Source organism: Bison bison, unplaced genomic scaffold (assembly GCF_000754665.1).
Source record: "Bison bison bison isolate TAMUID 2011002044 unplaced genomic scaffold, Bison_UMD1.0 scf7180017864072, whole genome shotgun sequence".
In the NCBI taxonomy this organism is placed as follows: Eukaryota; Metazoa; Chordata; class Mammalia; order Artiodactyla; family Bovidae; genus Bison; species Bison bison.
The window spans coordinates 13,276,302-13,298,855 of NW_011494644.1; the positions used below are offsets into that span (position 1 = coordinate 13,276,302).

Sequence of the window (22,554 nt, forward strand, 5' to 3'; positions counted from 1 at the left end):
CCCAGGGCTGATCTCCTTCAGAATGGACTGGTTGGATCTCCTTGCAGTCCAAGGGACTCTCAAGAGTCTTCTCCAACACCACAGTTCAAAAGCATCAATTCTTTGGCGCTCAGCCTTCTTCATAGTCCAACTCTCACATCCATACATGACCACAGGAAAAAGCATAGCCTTGACTAGATGGACCTTTGTTGGCAAAGTAATGTCTCTGCTTTTGAATATGCTATCTAGGTTGGTCATAATTTTCCTTCCAAGGAGTAAGCGTCTTTTAATTTCATGGCTGCAGTCACCATCTGCAGTGATTTTGGAGCCCAGAAAAATAAAGTCTGACACTGTTTCCACTGTTTCCCCATCTATTTCCCATGAAGTGATGGGACCAGATGCCATGATCTTCGTTTTCTGAATCTTGAGCTTTAAGTCAACTTTTTCACTCTCCTCTTTCAACCATAGATATCAGTAAACAAATGTGGGTGACAGTATTCCAGCAAAACCTTACCTACAGAGACAGGCAGTAGCCTGACTTTGGCCCATGGGCTGCAGTATATTGAACACTGCATTGAACTCTTCATCCCCTATCAAAAATGGAAGACTGAAATTTTACCCAGACTCTGTGTTTACTAAGCCTTAAATCTAGCAACAGAAGCCCACTCGGTTAGGTTTGTTCTTCCCTGGTATGCAATGGAGTCCCTCTAACAGATTCTGGTGAGCCCCACCAATAATAAGCAGCTGGGACAAATGCTCTTCTTCCCTGTTGGACCATGAATTTCCCCCTCCTGGTAAAAGATATCAGATGGTCAAGTAAAAATGAAAAGAGAGAGACCCTCTTCTTACCACTTTACTCCTGCAGTAATCGACCTGGCCTGTGACATGTTCTCTGTGCCTGCTGGGCCCAAGACTCCTTTCCTTCACTGAGACATAGCATGGTGGTTGGGTGGCAGTCCTCTACACAAGAAGTGTCCTGTCTAGGGAAGCCAAGCCTCTTTATTCTTGTTCTGAGACTCCCCTCTCCCATTCAGAGTTACTGGGGCTACCCAGGCCCCTTGGCCAGAGCAACTCTGCCAAATAAGCCGCCTGTATGGGAACCCTGCTGGCCTGAGATTCCCCTCCTCCATGTGAAACCTCTTTCACCCCCTCTAATGGTACCGGCCGAGATCAGTGGGAGCCCAAGCAAAATTACATTGCAAAGCCTCTGAAAATTAAACTGCCATTGGAGCCACAGCATACAATAGTCCAGGACCTGCAAGCTCAACCCAAACCAAGTGCCTGCTGCTAAAATGAAAGAATGAAACAGAATTTAGAGCCTCCTAACATAGTAGACAAAATGTCTAGGATGCAGTGAAAAAAATCACCTGTCATTCCAAGAACCATGAAAATCACAACTTGAGCAAAAAAAGATAATGAACTGACACCAACACCAGATGAATCAGATGGTGGAGTCATCTGACAAGGATTTTAAAGCAGCTGTCATAAAAATGCTTCAGCAATCACTTACAAAGTCTCTTGAAACAAATGAAAAAATAAAAAATCTCAGCAGAGAAATGCAAGTTATAAAAGGAACCAAGAGGGAATTATACAGTTGAAAAAATACAGTAGCAGAAGTAAAAACTCACTGAATGGGTGCAGTAATAGAGTGGAGATGACAGAGGGTAGAGCCAGGGACCTTACCAATTAACAGAATGATTTGTGACCAGGGCAAGTCAATAGAATTTACCCAACCTGAATAGCAGAGAGAATAAACTCCAAATAGGATAGAACCAAGGAAATCCACATGAAGATAACCTTACAATTAATGATCTGAAAGCTAAAGAAGAAAAAGATCTTGAATGCTACAGATAAACAGTGAACTAACATCAGTTTGATATCAGATCTCTCATTTGAAATCATGGAGGCCAGAGAGAAGTGGCTCATGTTGTTCAAGCGTTGAAAGAAAATACCTGTCAATCATGATTTCTGTGTCTGGCAAAACTATCCTCCAAAATGAAAATTAACTAAACACATTATCAGATTAAAAAAAAAACTGAGTCTGTTTCTAGCAAATCTGCCTTAAAGATCAGTTAAAGAAGCTATTCAAACCTAATGAAGTGATGAAAGAAAGATTCTTAAAGCATGAGAAAGCAAAGCAGAATGATGAAAAGACCAGAAATATGAGTACATACAGTAGTTATGATCATTTTCCTCATAATTTTTATAATCATATTTGATGATTGAAGCAGAATATTTAAAAATTTATTTATTTATTTTTATTTGGCTACACTGAGTCTTAGTTGCGGCAGGTGGAATCTTTAGTCTTCATTGCAGCATACAGAACCTTTAGTTGAGGCATGCAAATTTTTAGTTGTAGCATGTGGGATCTGGTTCCCTGACCAGGGATCGGACCTGGGCCCCCTGCACTGGGAGCTTGGAGTCTTAGCCACTGGGCCACCAGGGAAGTCCTGAAACAAAAGTTTTAACACCATGTGATACTGAGGACAGTGATATATAATTTAAAAGAGAAAATCAAAGGGATCTGAATGGAAGTGGTGTTTCCACATTTCACTTGAAGCTGGTAAAATTTTTTTACTAGTAGACTTGGTGGGTCATGTATGTATATTTTTATACTCAGAACAACCACTACAAACACTATCTCAGTGAAAGTCACTCAGTTGTGTCCGACTCTTGCGACCCCATGGACTGTAGCCCGCCAGGCTCCTCTGTCCATAGGATTCTCCAGGCAAGAATAGAGTGGGTTGCCATTTCCTTCTCCAGGGGATCTTCCCAACCCAGGAATCAAACCTGAGTCTCCAGCATTGCAGGCAGATTGTTTACCAACTGTGCTCTGAGGGAGGGGCTATGAGGAAAGCCCACAAACACTGTACATAGAGATAAAATCCAAAATAAAAAATAAAGATGGAATCCTAAAAATGTTTAAGTAATCTGCAGGAAATCAAAAGAATAACAGGAAGAGAATCAGAGGGAATACGCAGGAAACAAATAATAAAATGGTAGGCTATTTTAGTGCATAAGTAATTACTTCAAATGTAAATATTCTAAATATATCAATCTAATGATAAAGATTGGCAGAGTGGTTCTTGCTTGCTTGCCATTTCCTCCAACTAGCCCCTCCGTGGGTAGGGGCTCTGTCTTATTAGTCATTGTACATTCAACACACAGTGTGCTTAAAGTACATTAACTGATTGGTAAATAATGAAATACACAGGGCTTCAACTTTGTTTCTCTATTGCCATAATATTTAGTGGTAATTACTCTGTAACTTTTGCATATGGTGGACATTTTAGTTTTCAGGGCTACTTTGGAAGATGTGAATATTTTGTTTGCCTTCTTGAATATTTTCTTGGGAACTTGGAAGAGCGTTTGTAGAAACAGTTATCCTGAACAGCATTTTCCCTTCACTCCTTTTTTTTTTTTTTAGTGAAAGGATTAAGTGAAACGGACAGGGGGACCTCTTTTATCAGGACAAAAGATAAGACTTTTTGGTCAACTGACATAGTTGACCAAATAAACCAACATACCAGCTTGTTAGCTGGTAGATTTTATGTGGGCAGCACTGTAATATCATTACACTGATATATAATGTACACTGATCCGTATGTATAAAGGCTTGCCAGCTATGTTTCCTCGTTCATTGTTCCTATTGTTAATTCCATAATATTTCAGTCACTTAGCTCAAAATCTCAGTTATCTTGGACAACTTCCCATTTGTCCCTCTAATTTGGACCATACCTCTTCAGTTCCCTTTGCCTTTCCTCCGCCAATGTTAGAGCAAAGTCACCAGGTCCTTTTTTGCATAACCTCCTTACAGGTTTCACTTTTTATTGAATCAAGCCCATCTAACAGAGTTCTTGGATGGATCTTTCTAATGCTTACCACAAGGAGCTCCATGGTATCTTGTGATCCCAACCCTGAGTTGATCTGCAGTATTTCTTCAAGTTGCCATTCTTACAGTGGTTTTATCAATAGCATTGTATTCTTTTCTGGAATAATCTATTTCTTGTATATATGCTGCTTGTCCCCTCAACAGTCTCAACTCCCCTCTATGTTCAAATTCTACTGTTGGGTTGACATAGAATGTGCTCCAGGTTTCATTCCTTTACTCACCCTCCTTATTCAATATGGAGATAATTCTTTCAGGTGAATGCTACTTCCCCCTTTTCTGGGAGCCTTATTTCTCCTTTGGCATTATATATTATTGTACTAATATTTGAAGCAGGTGAATGGATTTGAAAATGAAAGTATCCATGGTCCTCCCTGTGGAGCTTTCAAAATTAATGAATCATAGGTTTATTTCATTAGGGTTTAGAAAACCCAGAGCGTTATCTAAATCCGAACACCATCAAAACAATCTAATGCTATAATGTTAGTTTTCTGTCTCATGCAGATAACTGGTAAGGGGTACTTATACTCCTGAAACACTTGGTTTCTTCTTTAAAATGATGCCCTGGTATTTTGTTTCCTTGCTTTGAGGATCTTGTTCAAATTATCATTTGTTTTTTATGTTCACAGTCCATGCTCCGAGGGAGAGGAGGTTGCTATAAACATACATTCTATGGCATTGAAAGCCATCGTTGCATGGAAACTACCCCGAGCTTGGCATGTGCAAATAAATGTGTCTTCTGTTGGCGGTAAGTAAAAATGAAAGGCCATGGTGATCAAATATGTAACGTTGTGCTGAGGCTGAAAAATCCTAGGAGTTTATTATCCCGTTAACCTGCTCTTTCCTATTTTGATAGTGGTGTCATTAGCTATTCAGTGGTATAGATTGGTTTAGATCGAAAATCTCTGCTCTCTGTAACTCACTATATCTGTTTATGTAGCTAATTCAGTTGATTGTATTTTAGGTTCTCATTATTTCATCCTTTTTTTAAAAAAAAAGTTTCATTGAATCATAAAAGTAATCTAGACTTACATAGAAAATTTTAAAAACCATTAAAAATTATAAAGAAAAGCAACAATTCAAGCATCCAGGGAAAACACTTTTAATGCTTTGTAGTATTTGCTTTCTGTTCTTTTTCTCCCAAAGTCTTTCATTTTTAAAAATACAGCATTTTCTACTTTCTGTTTGATATCCTGTTTTTATTTTTTAAATATAAGACTCATTCTCTGTCATTAGAATTTTATATACATAAGCTTTTTATTTTGAAACAATTTTAGTTTACAGAAGATTTCCAAAGACATTTTCCAACTTCTTTTAATGTTCAGACCTTACTTAACCATGGAACAACTATCAAAATCAAGAAATTAACATTGATGCAGTGTTATTAATCAAATTGGAAACTGACTTTCATTGGTTTTCCCACTAGATGCAATTCAGGATCCTACATCAAATTTAGGTTTTAGGTGTGATGTCTCTTTAGTTATCTCCAGTTCTTTAGTCTTTCCTTGTCTATAATGACCTTTACACTTTTGAAGAGTATTCAGTTCAGTTCAGTTCAGTTCAGTCGCTCAGTCGTGTCCAACTCTTTGCGACCCCATGAATCGCAGCATGCCAGGCCTCCCTGTCCATCACCAACTCCCGGAGTTCACTTGAGACTCACGTCCATCGAGTCGGTGATGCCATCCAGCCATCTCATCCTCTGTCATCCCCTTCTCCTCCTGCCCCCAATCCCTCCCAGCATCAGAGTCTTTTCCAACGAGTCAGCTCTTCGCATGAGGTGGCCAAAGTACTGGAGTTTCAGCTTTAGCATCATTCCTTCCAAAGAAATCCCAGGGCTGATCTCCTTTAGAATGGACTGGTTGGATCTCCTTGCAGTCCAAGGGACTCTCAAGAGTCTTCTCCAACACCACAGTTCAAAAGCATCAATTCTTCGGTGCTCAGCTTTCTTCACAGTCCAACTCTCACATCCATACATGACCACAGGAAAAACCATAGCCTTGACTAGACGAACCTTTGTTGGCAAAGTAATGTCTCTGCTTTTGAATATGCTATCTAGGTTGGTCATAACTTTTCTTCTAAGGAATAAGCGTCTTTTAATTTCATAGCTGCAGTCACCATTTGTAGTGATTTTGGAGTCTAAAAAAATAAAGTCTGACACCGTTTCTACTGTTTCCCCATCTATTTCCCATGAAGTGATGGGACCAGATGCCATGATCTTCATTTTCTGAATGTCGAGCTTTAAGCCAACTTTTTCACTCTCCTCTTTCACTTTCATCAAGAGGCTTTTGAGTTCCTCTTCACTTTCTGCCATAAGGGTGGTGTCATCTGCATATCTGAGGTTATTGATATTTCTCCTGGCAATCTTGATTCCAGCTTGTGCTTCTTCCAGCCCAGCGTTTCTCATGATGTACTCTGCATATAAGTTAAATAATCAGGGTGACAATATACAGCCTTGACGTACTCCTTTCCCTATTTGGAACCAGTCTGTTGTTCCATGTCCAGTTCTAACTGTTGCTTCCTGACCTGCATACAGATTTCTCAAGAGGCAGGTCAGATGGTCTGGTATTCCCATTTCTTTCAGAATTTTCCACAGTTTATTGTGATCCACACAGTCAAAGGCTTTGGCATAGTCAATAAAGCAGAAATAGATGTTTTTCTGGAACTCTCTTGCTTTTTCGATGGTCAGGTAGATGTTGGCAATTTGATCTCTGGTTCCTCTGCCTTTTCTAAAACCACCTTGAATATCTGGTAGTTCACAGTTCACATATTGCTGAAGTCTGGCTTGGAGAATTTTGAGCATTACTTTACCAGCGTGTGAGATGAGTGCAATTGTGTGGTAGTTTGAGCATTCTTTGGCATTGCCTTTCTTTGGGATTGGAATGAAAACTGACCTTTTCCAGTCCTGTAGCCACTGCTGAGTTTTTCAAATTTGCTGGCATATTGAGTGCAGCACTTTCACAGCATCATCTTTCAGGATTTGGAATAGCTCAACTGGAATGCCATCACCTCCACTAGCTTTGTTTGTAGTGATGCTTTCTAAGGCCCACTTGACTTCACAGTCCAGGATGTCTGGCTCTAGGTGAGTGATCACACCATTGTGATTATCTTGGTCGTGAAGATCTTTTTTGTACAGTTCTTCTGTGTATTCTTGCCATCTCTTCTTAATATCTTCTGCTTCTGTTAGGTCCATACCATTTCTGTCCTTTATCGAGCCCATCTTTGCATGAAATGTCCCCTTGGTATCTCTAATTATCTTGAAGAGATCTCTAATCTTTCCCATTCTGTTGTTTTCCTCTATTTTTTTGCGTTGCTTGCTTGCTTGCTAAGTTGCTTCGGTTGTGTCCGACTCTGTGCAACCCCATAGATGGCAGCCCACCAGGCTCCCCCATCCCTGGGATTCTCCAGGCAAGAACACTGGAGTGGGTTGCCATTTCCTTCTCCAATGCAGGTAAGTGAAAAGTGAAAGTGAAGTCACTCAGTCGTGTCCAACTTCAGCGACCCCAGGGACTGCAGCCTACCAGGCTTCTCTGTCCATGGGATTTTCTAGGCAAAAGTACTGGAGTGGGGTGCCACTGCCTTCTCCGTTTCTTTGCATTAGTTAGGTATATTTGGATTTTGGGACAAAAACCCATAGAAGTGATGTAACCTTTTAGCATATCATATTAGGGAGTACTTCTAACTTATATTATGGATATGTTTTGAACAAAAATAGAGTGAATAGTATAATGAATCTCTATGTACATTTGTTAACACATTTCTAGTCATGTTCCGTTTACCTACCCTAGTTCTCACTATTTCGATGCAAATCTCAGCCATTATTGTTTTATCTTATACCTACTTTGATTGACAGATAATATTTAAAAAAAGGCCTAAAAAAAAGAATCTAATATCATCATCATCCCATCATAAGTTCTTTTACATGGTTTCCCTTTTCTAGTTATCTAGGGATATAGTGAAGAAACAAAAACAAAAACTGAAAAATATCTTTTCAGACATTCTGTTAAATCATTGGTTCTCAACTGGGGCAAAATTTCTATTTTTCATCCTGAGGGGAACCTTAGGGCATTTGACCATGTCTGGAGACATTTTTGATTGTTGTAATGGAAGGAGGTGCTGCTGGCGTCTAGTGGGCAGGGGCCAGGGATGCTCTTAAACACTCTGTAACATATAGGACAGCCCTTCACAGCAAAGAGTTATTGAGTTCAAAATGTCAGCTGTGCTGAGGTTGAAAAGTCATGTGTGCGGTGGTCTAGGGATGTATAGCATAAGAGCTTCACAACAGTATATTTGCTGTTTCTATTATATTTTTGGGCTGCTGTTGGCATAAATTTTACTTTTATATAAGCTGTAAACACAGTATATCAGTACTCTGTTTTAGTTGTACTGTCAGTTGTTTTTAGAGTAATTAAAAGGAAAATAAACTTTATCTTTCCATATTTTATTTTCTTTTTTCAGTGCTCATCATTTCTTTGAGTAATCTTAAGTTACTATCTGGTGTCTATTTCTTTTGCCTGAGTGATTCCCTTTAATATACTCTGTAGTATAGGTTTGCCAACAAGGAAAACTCTCAGATTTTTGTCTGCAAAAGTCTTTCTTACTCCATTTTTGGAAAGATAATTGCACTGGGTATAGAATTCTGAGTTGACAAGTTTATTTCCTTTAAGCATTCTCTCAGGTGTCATTATAGTGTCATCTGGCTTGCTGTTTTCTGATGAGTTGTCAGAAATAATACCAATCTGTGTCCTTAAGTAATGTGCCCTTTTTCTCTTACTTGAAGATTTTCTGATTTTCTTTTGTTTTCATTAGCTTAGATACTGTATTTTTACACTGTCTTTAAATATTCTGGTTGTTCTGCAAGCTTCTTGGATCTGTGGTTAATTGTTTCTCATTAACTTTGGGAAATTGTTGGCCGTATTTTTTCAACATCTTTCTCTACTTTATTTTGTGTTTCCCTTCTGGGATTTTAATTATTGTATTTTGGCTCTGGGATTCCAATTATGTATATTTTGGACCTTTTGATAATTGTCCCACAGCTCTTGGATGCTGTGTCTTTTTTTTTCCCCACTTAAAATTTTATGTGTGTTTTAGTTGGCTTAATTTGTTCTCTCCAAGTTTTTTTTTTTACCTCTTTCCTTAGCTGTTGTAGTTTACTGTTGAGCCTGTCGAAGTCCTATTTTTTTCGTGTTTAGTATTTCTGTTTGATCATAGCTTTCCTCCCCGTGCTGAATTTACCCATTTGGTCTTGCGTGTTGTTTTCCTCTTTCTATTAGGACTTGTAACGTACAGTAATCATAGTTCTAAAAATATAACCTGTCAGATACTTTCACCCCTTGTGTCAGAAGAGTTTGGTCCTATTGATTGCTTTGTCTCTTGGAAATGTATTGTTTTCTTGCTTTTTTGTATGCCTCTTATTTTTTTTTTTTTCGAAGTCCAACATTGTGAGAGACTGAGATGAATGTTCTTTGCGTGTGGAAATTGGCATCCCTTTCCTTTCTGGTGTCCTTTAGAGATACCTTGAGTGTTGCCTGGGGTTTGCTGGAGGTTTTTCCCTCCGTGTCTGATCCATCCTAAGCTTTAGGTCTTCCCATTGCCTCTCGGAGAGAGTCTTGAAACAGTATTGTACTGGTGGTCATTGCTGGATGCTTGTTAGCCTGGTGGTGTGTGGCTGGGAGAGAGGGGTACATGTTGTATTGTTCTGATTAAGCTTCAGTCTTGGCCAAGCATTTCCCTTGTCCATCTGTCTTTCTGTCCTAGATGTCATGACTCAAAATAAGTTGTGAAATATAGCTATAGATAGCTGAGCTTTTAGGAGAAAACCAACCTGGATTTTATAATTATATGGACTCCCTCATAGTGGGTGACTAGCTGAGAGTTAACAGAGTTCTAAAGAACTTTTGCCTCTCTTTTTCCTAGGCACCACACCAATCCAGTGGGTACTGAATGGCGGTGGAAAATGGACCAACCTGAAATGATCTTGAAGGAAGCCATTGAAAACCATCAGAACATGATCAAGCAGTTTAAAGGTATTTATCTTCCCTCTAGAAAGGAATGCTAATAGCCTGAATTAAATTGGCAGAGGAATTGCCTCCTTTGGCAGAATGTTGTCCCTGCTGGCAAATTCTTGTGTAGGAAATCGAAAACTTTGTAGAAATACTATATATACTTTGGCCTTTGTAGTTTTCACTGATAACTTTATATATATCGTATGATGGGGGAACTAAAAAATTAATTCAGAGCTTAGCTATTTTTAATATAGTGCATTCAGCTTGTAAATTTTGGCTGGGAATGTATCATCATTCCTCCTAAAAACTTTTGCTATTGTGCTGTGTTGGATACAAAGCAACCTTGTGATTCGACTGATAATTTTAGATCATTCAAGTGATAAGTAATACCAGTTAGATAGTATTAGGAAGGAATTTTTGAATAAATGCTGTACAAAAAAGGAGGGTTAATTTTAATCAGATTTCCTCCACATGATCCACAGTGATGTATAGAATTCTGCTACTCAGTGTCTAGAATTTCCTGATCTAGCTGTGTCTCACAGTTCAAGGTATTTGACTCTACTGGAGATGGCTGGTTCTTAAGCTTTAGTGTGCATCAGAATTGATCATTAAAATAGAGATTCCCAATCTCCTTCCCCAGGGATTGATTCAGAAAGTCTGAGGGAGGGAGCTAGAATGTACATCACTTACACATTTTCTAATAACCCTGTTGTTGAACTGGAAACTATACTTTGAGACCCACCACTGTAGATAGATATGGAGGACTGGTATTAGGTTGGCCAAAAAGTTCTTTGGGCTTTCCCATAGCAGCTTAAGGAAAAACCTGAACAAACTTTTTGGCCAACCCAATAAAATAATGGCTTTTTAAAGACAATTGCAGGTGATCGACTGAAATGTGTTAGGTTCCCTGTTAAATGTGCATGTCTCTTGTCTCCACCCATCCCTTGTCAGTCCTGTCTCCTTTATTCTCCTTTCCTTTCATATACAACAAAAAAGTGAACTCCAGCCAAGGTGGGTTTGGCATCGGCACTCTTGCATCGTAAATGGGAGTCTTTATAAACCCCAGTAATTAGCATTTTGAAGATCAGGTAGTCCTTTCACGCAGAGAAGTTTGTTCTGCCAGGTCACTACTGCTTCTTGAGATCACACTGTTTCTGATGCTTTTCTTTCACCAAGCAGTTCTCCAGGTCTCAGTAGACACTGCCTGGGTGTTCAACAAATGTAATTCAGTCCTGGCACTGTCTGGAGATAACAGCAGACCCACAGGTTAGGGGTTCAGTCCTGTAAGATTGCACCCCACTTCAGATGCCAGTGGAAAGCCTGGGATGTTACCTGTGTTTCTGATCAACTGTAAATCGGAAGTTCCCACGAACTCCTCAGATTCTGTTAGTTTGTTAGAGTGGCTCGCAGAACAGAGAAGCATCTACTTATGTTTACCAGTTTGGTATAAAGGATATTATAGAGACCACAGGTGAACAGCCAGATGGAGAAGTATAGGGTCGGTCTGGAAGGGTCCTGAGGCCAAGAGCTTCTGTCCCCATGGAACTGGGGTGCACCACCCTCCTAGCACATGGATACATCCACCAACCCAGAAGCACATCAAATCTTGTTCAAGGGTTTTTATAGAGTTTATTTTGTCAGTTCCCTTTCCCTTTCTCACCGGTCCATGGGTGTGATTGAAAATTTTAATCCTTTGAACACTTGGTCTTTATGGTGACCAGCCCCATCCTGAGGCCATTTAGGAGTCCTACCCTATGCCACCCCATTTGCATAAATGTACTTAGGTGTACTTAAAAGGGCTCCTTATTTATTTTTTGGCTGTGCTGCCTGGCATATGGGATGTTAGTTCCCTGAGTCCCCAGCAGTTGAAGCATGGAGTCTTAACCGCTGGACCAATAGGGAAGTCGGGAAAGGGATCTTTATGAATGACAAAAGGTACTCCCACCACTCAGGACATCCCAGGGCTTATAGGAGCTTTGTGCCAGGAACCAGAGCAAAGACCAAATCTATTTCTTATTTTTTACCATGGTGTTTCTTACTACTATTCTGACTTCCTAGGAGAAATTGGGAAAGTAATGCAAATAATGATTCAAGAGCAATAATAATTTATAAAGGTATTTTTATAAAAGTAATTCATAAATTTATATTATCTTTATGAGTTTTCTAAGGAAAATTGCCCTATACATATATATGTACATATGTATGTGCCAACTTGTACATCTGCAGAGATGCTAATAAATATTTTAACATTTCATCTTGGTTTTTAGTCTCAAGAATTTTTTTTTTTTGGAAACAAGTCATTTTCTTATTTGGAAAAAGCAGTGTCTCTTACCAGCCTTTTGGAAAATTAAATGAAACTGTGTAGTAAAAAACTAGTAAGTCTCCACATCAGGAATTTACTAGCTTTTCTTAGACTCTTTGTTGATTTCGTTAATATTATTGATCATGACCCTCAAATAAACCATATGCCTTTTAAGTATATTTCAAGACAAAGTCTTACTTTCTTTTGGATACTTAGTTACTAGTCAGAATTCTCCAGAGAAAGAGTCATCAGGATGCTGTGTGGGTGTGTTTAGAGGAAGAAAGAGAGAGATAGATTGATAGAGTGAGATTGGCTTAAAGAATTGGATCATGGAATTGTACAGGCTTGGTCAATCAAAAAGATAAAAATAATCTGATGGAGTGGACCAGCATGCTAGAGATTTAAGGAAGAATTGCAGTTCAAATCCAGAGGCTGTCTGCTTGCAGAATTCCTTCTTGCTTGAGGGCTGTCAGCCTTTGTTCTTTAAGGCTTTCAGTTGATTTGATGAGGCTCATCTACATTATAAAGGGCAGTCTGCTTTACCCAAAGTCCACTGACCTAAATGTTAATTTCATCCGGAAGACATCTTCACCATCCAACATCCAGAATAACATTTGACCAAACTGGGCACCATGGCCCAGCCAAGTTGACACGTAAAATTAGCCATCCTAGACAGTCATATCAGAAGCAGGCAAACACCAGTAATTTAACCTCTTTAGTGTAATCAGTATGTTTTTATTTGGTGCTTAAAGAAGCAGTTGAATCCTTAAATAATGGGGTGATAGCCGAGGATGTGTGTTTCCTGGACATCTAGGAAGCTCCCTGAATAAATTGTGTGCCAGGCAGTTTGTATGGGTGGAAGCAGCCCCGAGGAGTAGACATGCATTTTTCCATCCCGAGATGTCCTTGATACAGAGTGACAACCTGAGTTTTGATCGTGATTTTTCTGACAGGAGCCTTTTTGTAAATGCACTTTAAATGGAAATAAGAGATGAATAAATCATGAGGCCGCCTTTCTGCCCGTTAATAACACATGTTAGGTGAGCTCAGCGAGCACGTAGTCTTTGTTGTCTGCCTGGCCTGTTGGATGGTGTGTCCTGTGCAGAAAGGTGTCCCTGGTTGGTAACCTTGTGCTTGCTTTAATCAGTAGGCATCTCAGATGGTTTGTCTTCAGGTACCTGTGGCATAAGAGACAAAGCGTTTTAAAGTGTATATATTGCCTTGCAGGGGAAGGACAGATACAGGATTGCAGGGACAAAGAACAGAGCATGTCTGTGAATAAGTGAATCCTGAGTAGGGGGGAGAATGCCTAAGAGGGTGGGGATGACCCCCGAAATACATCAGCTGCCATTCATTCACCCTTAAAAACAGCTTTTATAGAGTATCTTCCTTGCCCTTGTAATTCTCACAAAGGATGCTTTTTGCATACCTTAATGAATTGCCTTGACAAAATGTTACCATGTCAGCAAAACATCTCTTTATTTAATCAACAATAAATTTTCTCGAAAGGTTTTCAAATTGGAACTGGTTGATACTTGTACACTGACACTCTTCAGAATACTGAAAACAGTTTTTCTTTACAGTAGTAGAAAACAAGTGTATTTTTGAAGGTGTGGTGGGCAGTAGACAGGTCTGCACATGGGCTTAAAGGTGCTCTGATTCATTATATTTTCACTAAGAATGAGAACTCCTTTAGTTTCCAGTTTTTTAGATGGTGGTGACTATTTGTTAATGCTTCTTACTTCATTCTGGGCTTAATTACTTTTTTGAAAATCTGTCTCATTTTAATAACTGCAGCAAATCCTACTGTGAAACCTATAGTATTAGAAGATGTGTTTTCTATCTTTTTGGCTCTTGGCAGAAAGTAATCTGAAATGTTCAAATCGATGGTTGTTTACTGTGGGCATTCAGCTAGGCAGTAAGATTTTCTAACTTCACTCAGTTTTTATCAATGGTTATAATCTAAAGTTTTCTTTTTTAATGAACCCGAATTCCTCCTTCAATCAGTGAAATCGCTGTGTTCTATCTCTCATTCATTCCTAAGTTGAGTTCAGATTAGTCATTCAGTCATGTCTGACTCCTTGTGACCCCACGGACAGGAGCACACCAGGCTTCCCTGTCCATCACCAACTCCCGGAGCTTACTCAAACTTATGTCCATCGAGTCGGTGATGCCATCCAACCATCTCATCCTCTATTGTCCCCTTCTCCTCCTACCTTCAGTCTTTCCCAGCATCAGGGTCTTTTCCAATGAGTTAGTTCTTTGCATCAGGTGGCCAAAGTATTGGAGCTTCAGCATCAGTCCTTCCAATGAATATTCAGGACTGATTTCCTTTAGGATGGACTGGTTGGGTCTCCTTGCAGTCCAAGGGACTCTCAAGAGTCTTCTCCAACACCACAGTTTACAAGCATCGATTCTTTGGTGCTCAGCTTTCTTTATAGTCCAACTCTCGCACCCATACATGACTACTGAAAAAAAACATAGCTTTGACTAGATGGACCTTTCAGTTCAGTTCAGTTGCTCAGTCGTGTCCGACTCTTTGCAACCCCATGAAGTGCAGCACGCCAGGCCTCCCTGTCCATCTCCAACTCCCGGAGTTCACACAAACTCATGTCCATTGAGTCGGTGATGCCATCCAACCATCCCATCCTTTGTCATCCCCTTCACCTCCTGCCCCCAATCCCTCCCAGCATCACAGTCTTTTCCAATGAGTCAACTCTTCACATGAGGTGGCCAAAGTATTGGAGTTTCAGCTTTAGCATCAGTCCTTCCAAAGAACACCCAAGACTGAGCTCCTGTAGAATGGACTGGTTGGATCTCCTTGCAGTCCAAGGGACTCTAAAGAGTCTTCTCCAATACCACAGTTCAAAAGCATCAATTCTTCGGTGCTCAGCTTTCTTCACAGTCCAACTCTCACATCCATACATGACCACAGGAAAAACCATAGCCTTGACTAGATGGACCTTTGTTGGCAAAGTAATGTCTCTGCTTTTGAATATGCTATCTAGGTTGGTCATAACTTTCCTTCCAAGGAGTAAGCGTCTTTTAATTTCATGGCTGCAATGACCATCTGCAGTGATTTTGGAGCCCCCAAAAATAAAGTCTGCTACTGTTTCCATTATTTCCCCATCTGTTTGCCATGAAGTGATGGGACCAGATGCCATGATCTTAGTTTTTGGATGTTGAATTTTAAGTCAACTTTTTCATTCTCTTTCACTTTCATCAAGAGGCTTTTTATTTCTTCTTCGCTTTCTGCCATAAGGGTGGTGTCATCTGCATTTCTGAGGTTATTGATATTTCTCCTGGCAATCTTGATTCCAGCTTATGCTTCATCCAGCATTTCCCAGGATGTACTCTACATATAAGTTAAATAAGCAGGGTGACAATATATAACCTTGATGTACTTCTTTCCCGATTTGGAACCAGGGTGTTGTTCCATGTGCAGTTCTAACTGTTGCTTCTTGATCTGCATACGGATTTCTCAGGAAGCAGGAAGGTAGTCTGGTATTCCCGTCTCTTTCAGAATTTTTCACAGTTTGTTATGATCCACACAGTGAAAGGCTTTGGTATGGTCAATAAAGCAGAAGTAGATGTTTTTCTGGAATTCTCTTGCTTTTTCAATGATCCAATGGATGTTGGCAATTTGATCTCTGGTTCTTCTGCCTTTTCTAAATCCAGCTTGAACATCTGGAAGTTCATGGTTCATGTACTGTTGAAGCCTGGCTTAGGGAATTTTGAGCATTGCTTTGCTAGTGTGTGAGATGAGTGCAATTGTGTGGTAGTTTGTGCATTCTTTGGCATTTCCTTTCTTTGGGATTGGAATGAAAACTGTCCTTTTTCAGTCCTGTGGCCACTGCTGAGTTTTCCAAATATGCTGGCTTATGGAGTGCAGCACTTTCACAGCATCATCTTTTAGGATTTGAAATAGCTCAACTGGAATTCCATCACCTCCACTGGCTTTGTTCGCAGTGATGCTTCCTGTGGCCCACTTGACTTTGCGTTCCAGGATGTCTGGCTCTAGGTGAGTGATCACACCTGGGTTATCTGGGTCATGAAGATCTTTTTTGTTTAGTTCTTCTGTGTATTCTTGTCACCTCTTCTTAATATCTTCTGCTTCTGTTAGGTCCATACCATTTCTGTCCTTTATGGAGCCTATCTTTGCATGAAATGGTCCCTTGGTATCTCTAATTTTCTTGAAGAGATCTCTAAGGGTGTAAATATTAATGAAACAGATGACTGTCCTTTCTGGATAGTCAGTTTCAGAGTAAGGATGGCAAGGCTAATGAAGTCACTCTACCTCTTCTGAACTGAGTACCGCCCCCTGGGTGATGCTCTGACACACATTCTAGTTCTGGGTGCTAAAGATGCAGGAGTGGCACTTAGATTTCATTTTAGCCCCTGGTGGAGAGTCTCTTCTCTGTCTTCCCCAAATCAGAATTCCTTAGTAGAGACTGGCATGGAGAAGTGGCTTAATCTCAAATGTAGAATTACTCACAGATGCCCTACAGGAAACTAGTTCTGCTTTCTCTTCTTCCACATCCATTTTAGAATTTCCCTGTTAAAGCCCTGTTGTTATTACCCTGTGTCCCCTTGTGGCTTACAAAAAAGAAAAACAAAACAAAAAGCCAAAAGTAAAAGTGTGTTTCTGGTTTCCTCAGTTGGAACTTGGGATACATTTTCCTATAGGAAAAAAAAATTGAATTTGATTAGGTGATATTGAAATGGACTTGGTAGTGCTATAGTTTAGGTATGTGCTGTGCTTCGGTCGTGTCTGACTTTTTGTGACTCAATGGATTGTAGCCATGAGATTCTCCAGGCAAGAGTACGGGTGTGGGTTGCCATTTCCTCTTTGGGGATCTTCGCGACCCAGAGATCGAACCTGAGTCTGTCACATCTCCGGTGTTGGCAGGTGGGTTCTTTACCATTAGCGCCACCCGGGAAGTGTTTAGGTATATTACAGATTAATTTGATGTTGGCGGGGGTTGGGGGTTTGAATGGTAACTTCATCTCCGTTTTAATAGCATTATATCTGGAGGAATATGAATTTCAGATTTCAACAGAAATTTAGGAAACAGGAGTCATAAGTTGGAAGTTACAGGCAATTTTCAAAGGTTTGTAGCCGTTTCCTTCTTAGTTTGTTAAGTTTTTCCACTCCCGCCTTTCCTTAGACGGCACTCTTAACTCACTGATGTTTCCCATCACTCTGCTGTGGAGTCCTTTGTTTCTTTGGGTGCTTTCCCGCCACGTGTTGATCACCGACTCCCTCCCCTGGGTCTGGTCCAGTCATTCTATGATCTGATTTTTGTATGGGATGAGTCTTGTTGTCGGTATTGTTTTTGCCTCTGAGTTTCCAGCTTTTGGGGCTTCCCTTGTAGCTCAGTCAGTAAAGGATCTGCCTGCAGTGCAGGAGACCCAGGTTTGATCCCTGGGTCGGGAAGATCCCCTGGAGAAGGAAATGGCAACCCACTCCAGTATCCTTGCCTGGAAAATCTCATGGACACAGGAGCTTGGCGGGCTGCAGTCCATGGGGTCACAAAGAGTTGGGTACGACTGAGTGACTAACACTTACTAACACTTACTTCCAGCTTTTGGCTCAGTGGCCAGCCTTCAGCACATTTTGAAGACATTCTGATCTTTTCAACGTTTCCTTTTTGTACTTCTGTTCTCAATCTCAAGGGTACTCATTGTCTTTTCAGTTATTTCACTGATCATTAAACCAGTCTTCTTCCCATGACCTTTATTAGCTTTCCCCTTTATATGCACAATGTAAAATTAACTTTACGCTGATTACAAGTGGGTCAGGATTAAAGTGCAACTCAGCATCTTTTCAAAATGCTCACTTCCCCCTCTAAATACCACCATGGCAGGGAGACACAGGCTTTAGAGAATGGGGTGGAGGTTTCTTTTTTTTTTTTTCCCTTAGTTAAATTTATGTATTTGTCTATGCTGGGTCTTAGTTGCGGCACACAGGATCTTCGATTTTCATCGTGGCGTGTGGGTTCTAGTTCCCTGACCAGGAAGTGAACCCGGGCCCCCTGCCTTGGGAGCGTGGAGTCTTAGCCACTTGACCACCGCAGAAGTCTCAGGCTTAGGTTTCTTTAACTCAGTTTCCCACCAGTTCAGCTGAGATCAAGTAAGTGAACACTGTTTGGGAGGAACGTGCTCAGTGCTGAACGTGCAAAGATGAAGAAGACGTCATTTGTTGCTAGGTGTTTTTATCTATCGTTTAATGCAAAAAATAAAGGGTCTCTTAATAGATGGGCCTCAGGAATAAGGTGTGCTAAAGTACACATCCAAAAGGAATGTGGGGGAAGCCAGGAAGAAAATACCATCTGCTAATTGTTTTCTGAAGCTTGTTTATGAAATAAACATCACAATAGAAGTGGCTGGATCAAAGATCTATTTTATGTGACTTTCAGCCAGAGGGGTTCTTAGGAAGATCTTTGGCCGGGAACTGTATCATTATTTGAGAAGAAAGAATGTTTTATTTCTGATTGGTCCAGTCTTTAGAAATAGAAATACTCATATTTGTCAATTATACCTCAATTTAAAAAAGGCATAAGAAAGTATTAAAAGAATAAAAGTTCATCATTAACCAATGTCCCCCCCCACAAAAAAAAAAAAACAACCCCAAAGAAATAGGAATACTCTGTGTTGAACCTTATGTCCTTTTTCTGGGTTATTCAGCTTATTGGTATGACCTTAGGATAAAAATTCTGGAATCTTAAGTTTCTGCGTCAGCATCTTTCAGTGACATAAAGTGCATGCATGCGTGCTCAGTCGTTTCAGTCATGTCCAATTCTTTATGACCCCATGGACTGCAGCCAGCCAGGCTCCTCTGTCCATGGGGATTTTCCAGGCAAGAATACCGGAGTGGGTTGCCATGCCCTCCTCCAGGGGATCTTTCCGATCCAGGGATCGAACCTTCGTCTCTTATGTTTCCTGCATTGGTCAGCAGTTCTTTACCACTAGCATCACATGGAAGCCCAAGGTCTTTACCTCCAGTCTAGAGGCTGAATTAGAGACGTTGTGTTTGGGGGCAAGTAAACCATTTGGGTGCCTGTGGTGTTGAACTCATGGGGTCTGGATTGGCCATTGTCCAATATGGGGCATTGTCCAATATCAAAAGAACTTTAAAAGACTGTCCCTTACCAGCAAGGTACTTCCTGACTTCCTGACTTCAGGGACAGAGCATCCATGGAACCAATCCAGAAAAAGTCTTCCCATTGTCCACACCTTCTTTTTGTACAACCAGAAGACTGGCAGCTGGTGTTTATTTTATCCGTTCAAGGCTCAGGGGTTAACAACTTTATAGAGAAGAGCAGTCGTAATCATAAATCTGACTGCATTTGCCTAGCACCATGGCATTAACCTGCCCATTCCTGCCTTAAATTCTGGTGCTGGCTTCTCTTCCTTACTAATAAAATGTCCTTTGAAGCCTTCTTTGCACCCCAGCATAGGGCACTTTTGACTACATTAAAAACCTGTTCAGGCAGGTATCCTTTCTTCTTAATGATTTTCTTTGCTGAGAATTCCTTTGCTGCCTCTTGGTTGGCAGAAGCTGCTCCTCCTGTTATCTTGACATTTTAAAAGTCAGACCTCTTTTTAAAATCATCAAACCATCCTTTGCTGGCATTCCATTCTCCAACTTTAGATCCTTCACCTTCCTCTTGCTCTAAGTTGTCATATAATGACTTCACCTTTTGAATCATATTCGTCTATAGGTATGTCTTTCTTATAACAATCCTGCCCCACACATAAAAGCTGCATTTTCAATACGAGATAAAAAGACATTTTACAAAAAGCTCAAGGTTTTCACACCTGCTGTAGCTGCAGCGACAGCTTCATGAATTTCCTTTTCTTTTTCTTTTTTTTACAATGGTCCTTCCGCTGGACTCATTTGTCTTGAAGTGGCGGGCAACCGCAGCTGCAGACTTGACTCTTGGTGCATATCAAGCCATTTACCCTTTGTCACTTTTCTCTGCTTCTTGGGAGCATCACGTATCATATGGGTCCGTGCTGTTATTCAGGGTTTACGGTATTGCACTAAACATGATGAAAACTGTGAGAGAACTTCAAACCTGTACTGCAGTGAAACTGACTAGAGAGACAGCTGCTCACGTGATGATGACCCTCACTTGGAGTTTCAGACAGATACTTGCAGCACTCCTGCTCAGTGCCCTAGCAACAGGAGGTGCTAGGAAATGTGTACAGTGTTACAGTCTATACTGATCTTTACCTTTGTTTACATTTCTGTCAACTGGGAGTGGTGCTATACAAGGTCTGTTTGTGTGAGTACATTTTGATACATTTTAACTTAAAAAAAATACATGTATATTTTATGATAGTAAATGATAGAGGAGTATCTACATGTTTTGTATGCATTCAGGATACACCTAAGTTTTAAATTTTTTTGGATATTACTGTGTTATGGGGTGCATCTGTGAGACTTTTCAAATTGTCACAAATCTTCAAGAACTTTTATATAAATAGAAATTTCCAAAAATTATATATATATGTATATAAAAGAACTATATGTGTGTGTGTAGAAAAAACCACATACACGTCAACCTGCACTCTTCCAAACCTTGTTGTTCAAAGATCAACTGTATGTTGAACTGAATGGAATTACCGTTTTATTTAAAATAGAAAATAATTGAATTTATAGAACAATTCATGAAATAATTATCATAACGAAATATTTGCAGCTAAGATTAAAAAAAATGCTTATGTGCTGGGCTTGGTACCAAACTAGTTATTTCATGTGGCTTATTTCACTGAATTCTCACAACTGTGTGCGCATGTGTGTGTGTGTGTGAATTCCCCACGTTATACATCAGGGCATAGGTGTAGAGGGGATGGGTGGCTTGACTCAGGACACAGATCACCCTAGTGGTAGAGCCAGAGTTTGAACCTGGGGCATCTGACTTCCAGTGCATCTGACTGCCTTGCCAGTACTCAGTCATTCTTCTTTCTGAGTTTTAGGTTAATTTTACCACTTCAGATTAAATCTGCCCTTCAGCTCTTCTGCTCATGGGGAGATTAATGATGTTTCTTTCTTTTTTTTACAAAAAGAAAATTTTATACTTAATGCTGAGTTGTCTTGGCAACACAGAGTGAGTTAAGTATCAAGTTTTATTTAAAACCTTGATTCACTTAAGATTTTAGATTTCAGTAACTTAAAAAATTATCCATCTCCAATACTGACATGAAATACATTCTTAGAATTGCAGTTAGATAGTCATAAAGGAGATAAAACCTGCCACTTTTAGATTGTTCTGATTTTAGCCTGTATTATGTTGATTTTGATGGCTTGGGTGTTTACTTGCACTTGCTTATTTCCAAGTAGATTGTGTGTGAGTGTATGTGTAAAATAAAGTCACCTCGTGGAAACTAAAGCACAAGCAAGCAGTGAAAGGTAACTTTATTTTCTCCAGATTTGTGTTCCTTAAGGCGATAGTTACTGGGATTTAATTATTTAAAGAAACCAGGATAAAGGTGATGATAAAAACACGTCCTTAATGAATGTTTTGTGTGTGTACTAGGCCATCTGCTAAAGCCTTTCCAGGCATTATCTCATTTAATTCTAACAAACATTCTTTGGGGTAAATACTGCTTATAGTGAAGAAAATACATTTCATGAGTGACTAAGAAATGACTGAGAAGGTGTATGAATATGCTTCTCCTCACTTCTAATCTTGGTGAAGAGGAATATTATACTCTTTAGAAAGAATGTATTTTTCAAAAAGTACCTAGAGAAAGTAGCATGGGTGCGTATACAGTAACATATGTAAATAGATAGCCAATGGGAATTTGCTGTATGATTCAGGGAACTCAAATTGGGGCTCTGTAATAACCTAGAGGTGTGGGAATGGGCTGGAGCTGGGAGGGAGATTCAAGAGGGAGGAGACACATGTATACCTATAGTTAACTCCCTTGGACTGCAAGGAGATCAAACCAGTCAATCCTAAAGGAAATTAGTTCTGAATATTTATTGGAAGGACTGATGCTGAGGCTGAAGCTCCAGTACTTTGGCCACCTGATGCGAAGAACCAGTTCATTAGAAAAGACTGTGACTCTGGGAAAGATTGAAGGCAGGAGGAGAGGGGGACAGCAGAGGATGAGATGGTTGGATGGCATCACTGACTCAACAGACGTGAGTTTGAGCAAGTTCTGGGAGATGGTGAAGGACAGGGAAGTGCTGCTGCTGCTGCTAAGTCACTTCAGTCGTGTTCGACTCTGTGTGACCCCATAGACGGCAGCCACAGGCTCCCCCGTCCCTGGGATTCTCCAGGCAAGATCACTGGAGTGGGTTGCCATTTCCTTCTCCAATGCATGAAAGTGAAAAGTGAAAATGAAGTCGCTCAGTCGTGTCCGACTCT

The 22,554-nt window shown here is 40.2% G+C and overlaps 1 protein-coding gene across 1 annotated transcript in view; it reads left to right on the plus strand.

The window, feature by feature from the left end:
- LOC104986716 (S-adenosyl-L-methionine-dependent tRNA 4-demethylwyosine synthase) overlaps positions 1-22,554 on the plus strand; it is a 148,458-nt gene that overhangs the window by 40,261 nt on the left and 85,643 nt on the right. Inside the window, exons 10-11 of the mRNA XM_010837406.1 lie at positions 4,498-4,616; positions 9,782-9,891. Of these exons, the coding sequence (XP_010835708.1) occupies positions 4,498-4,616; positions 9,782-9,891 (229 nt within the window). The remainder of the gene's footprint in view (positions 1-4,497; positions 4,617-9,781; positions 9,892-22,554) is intronic.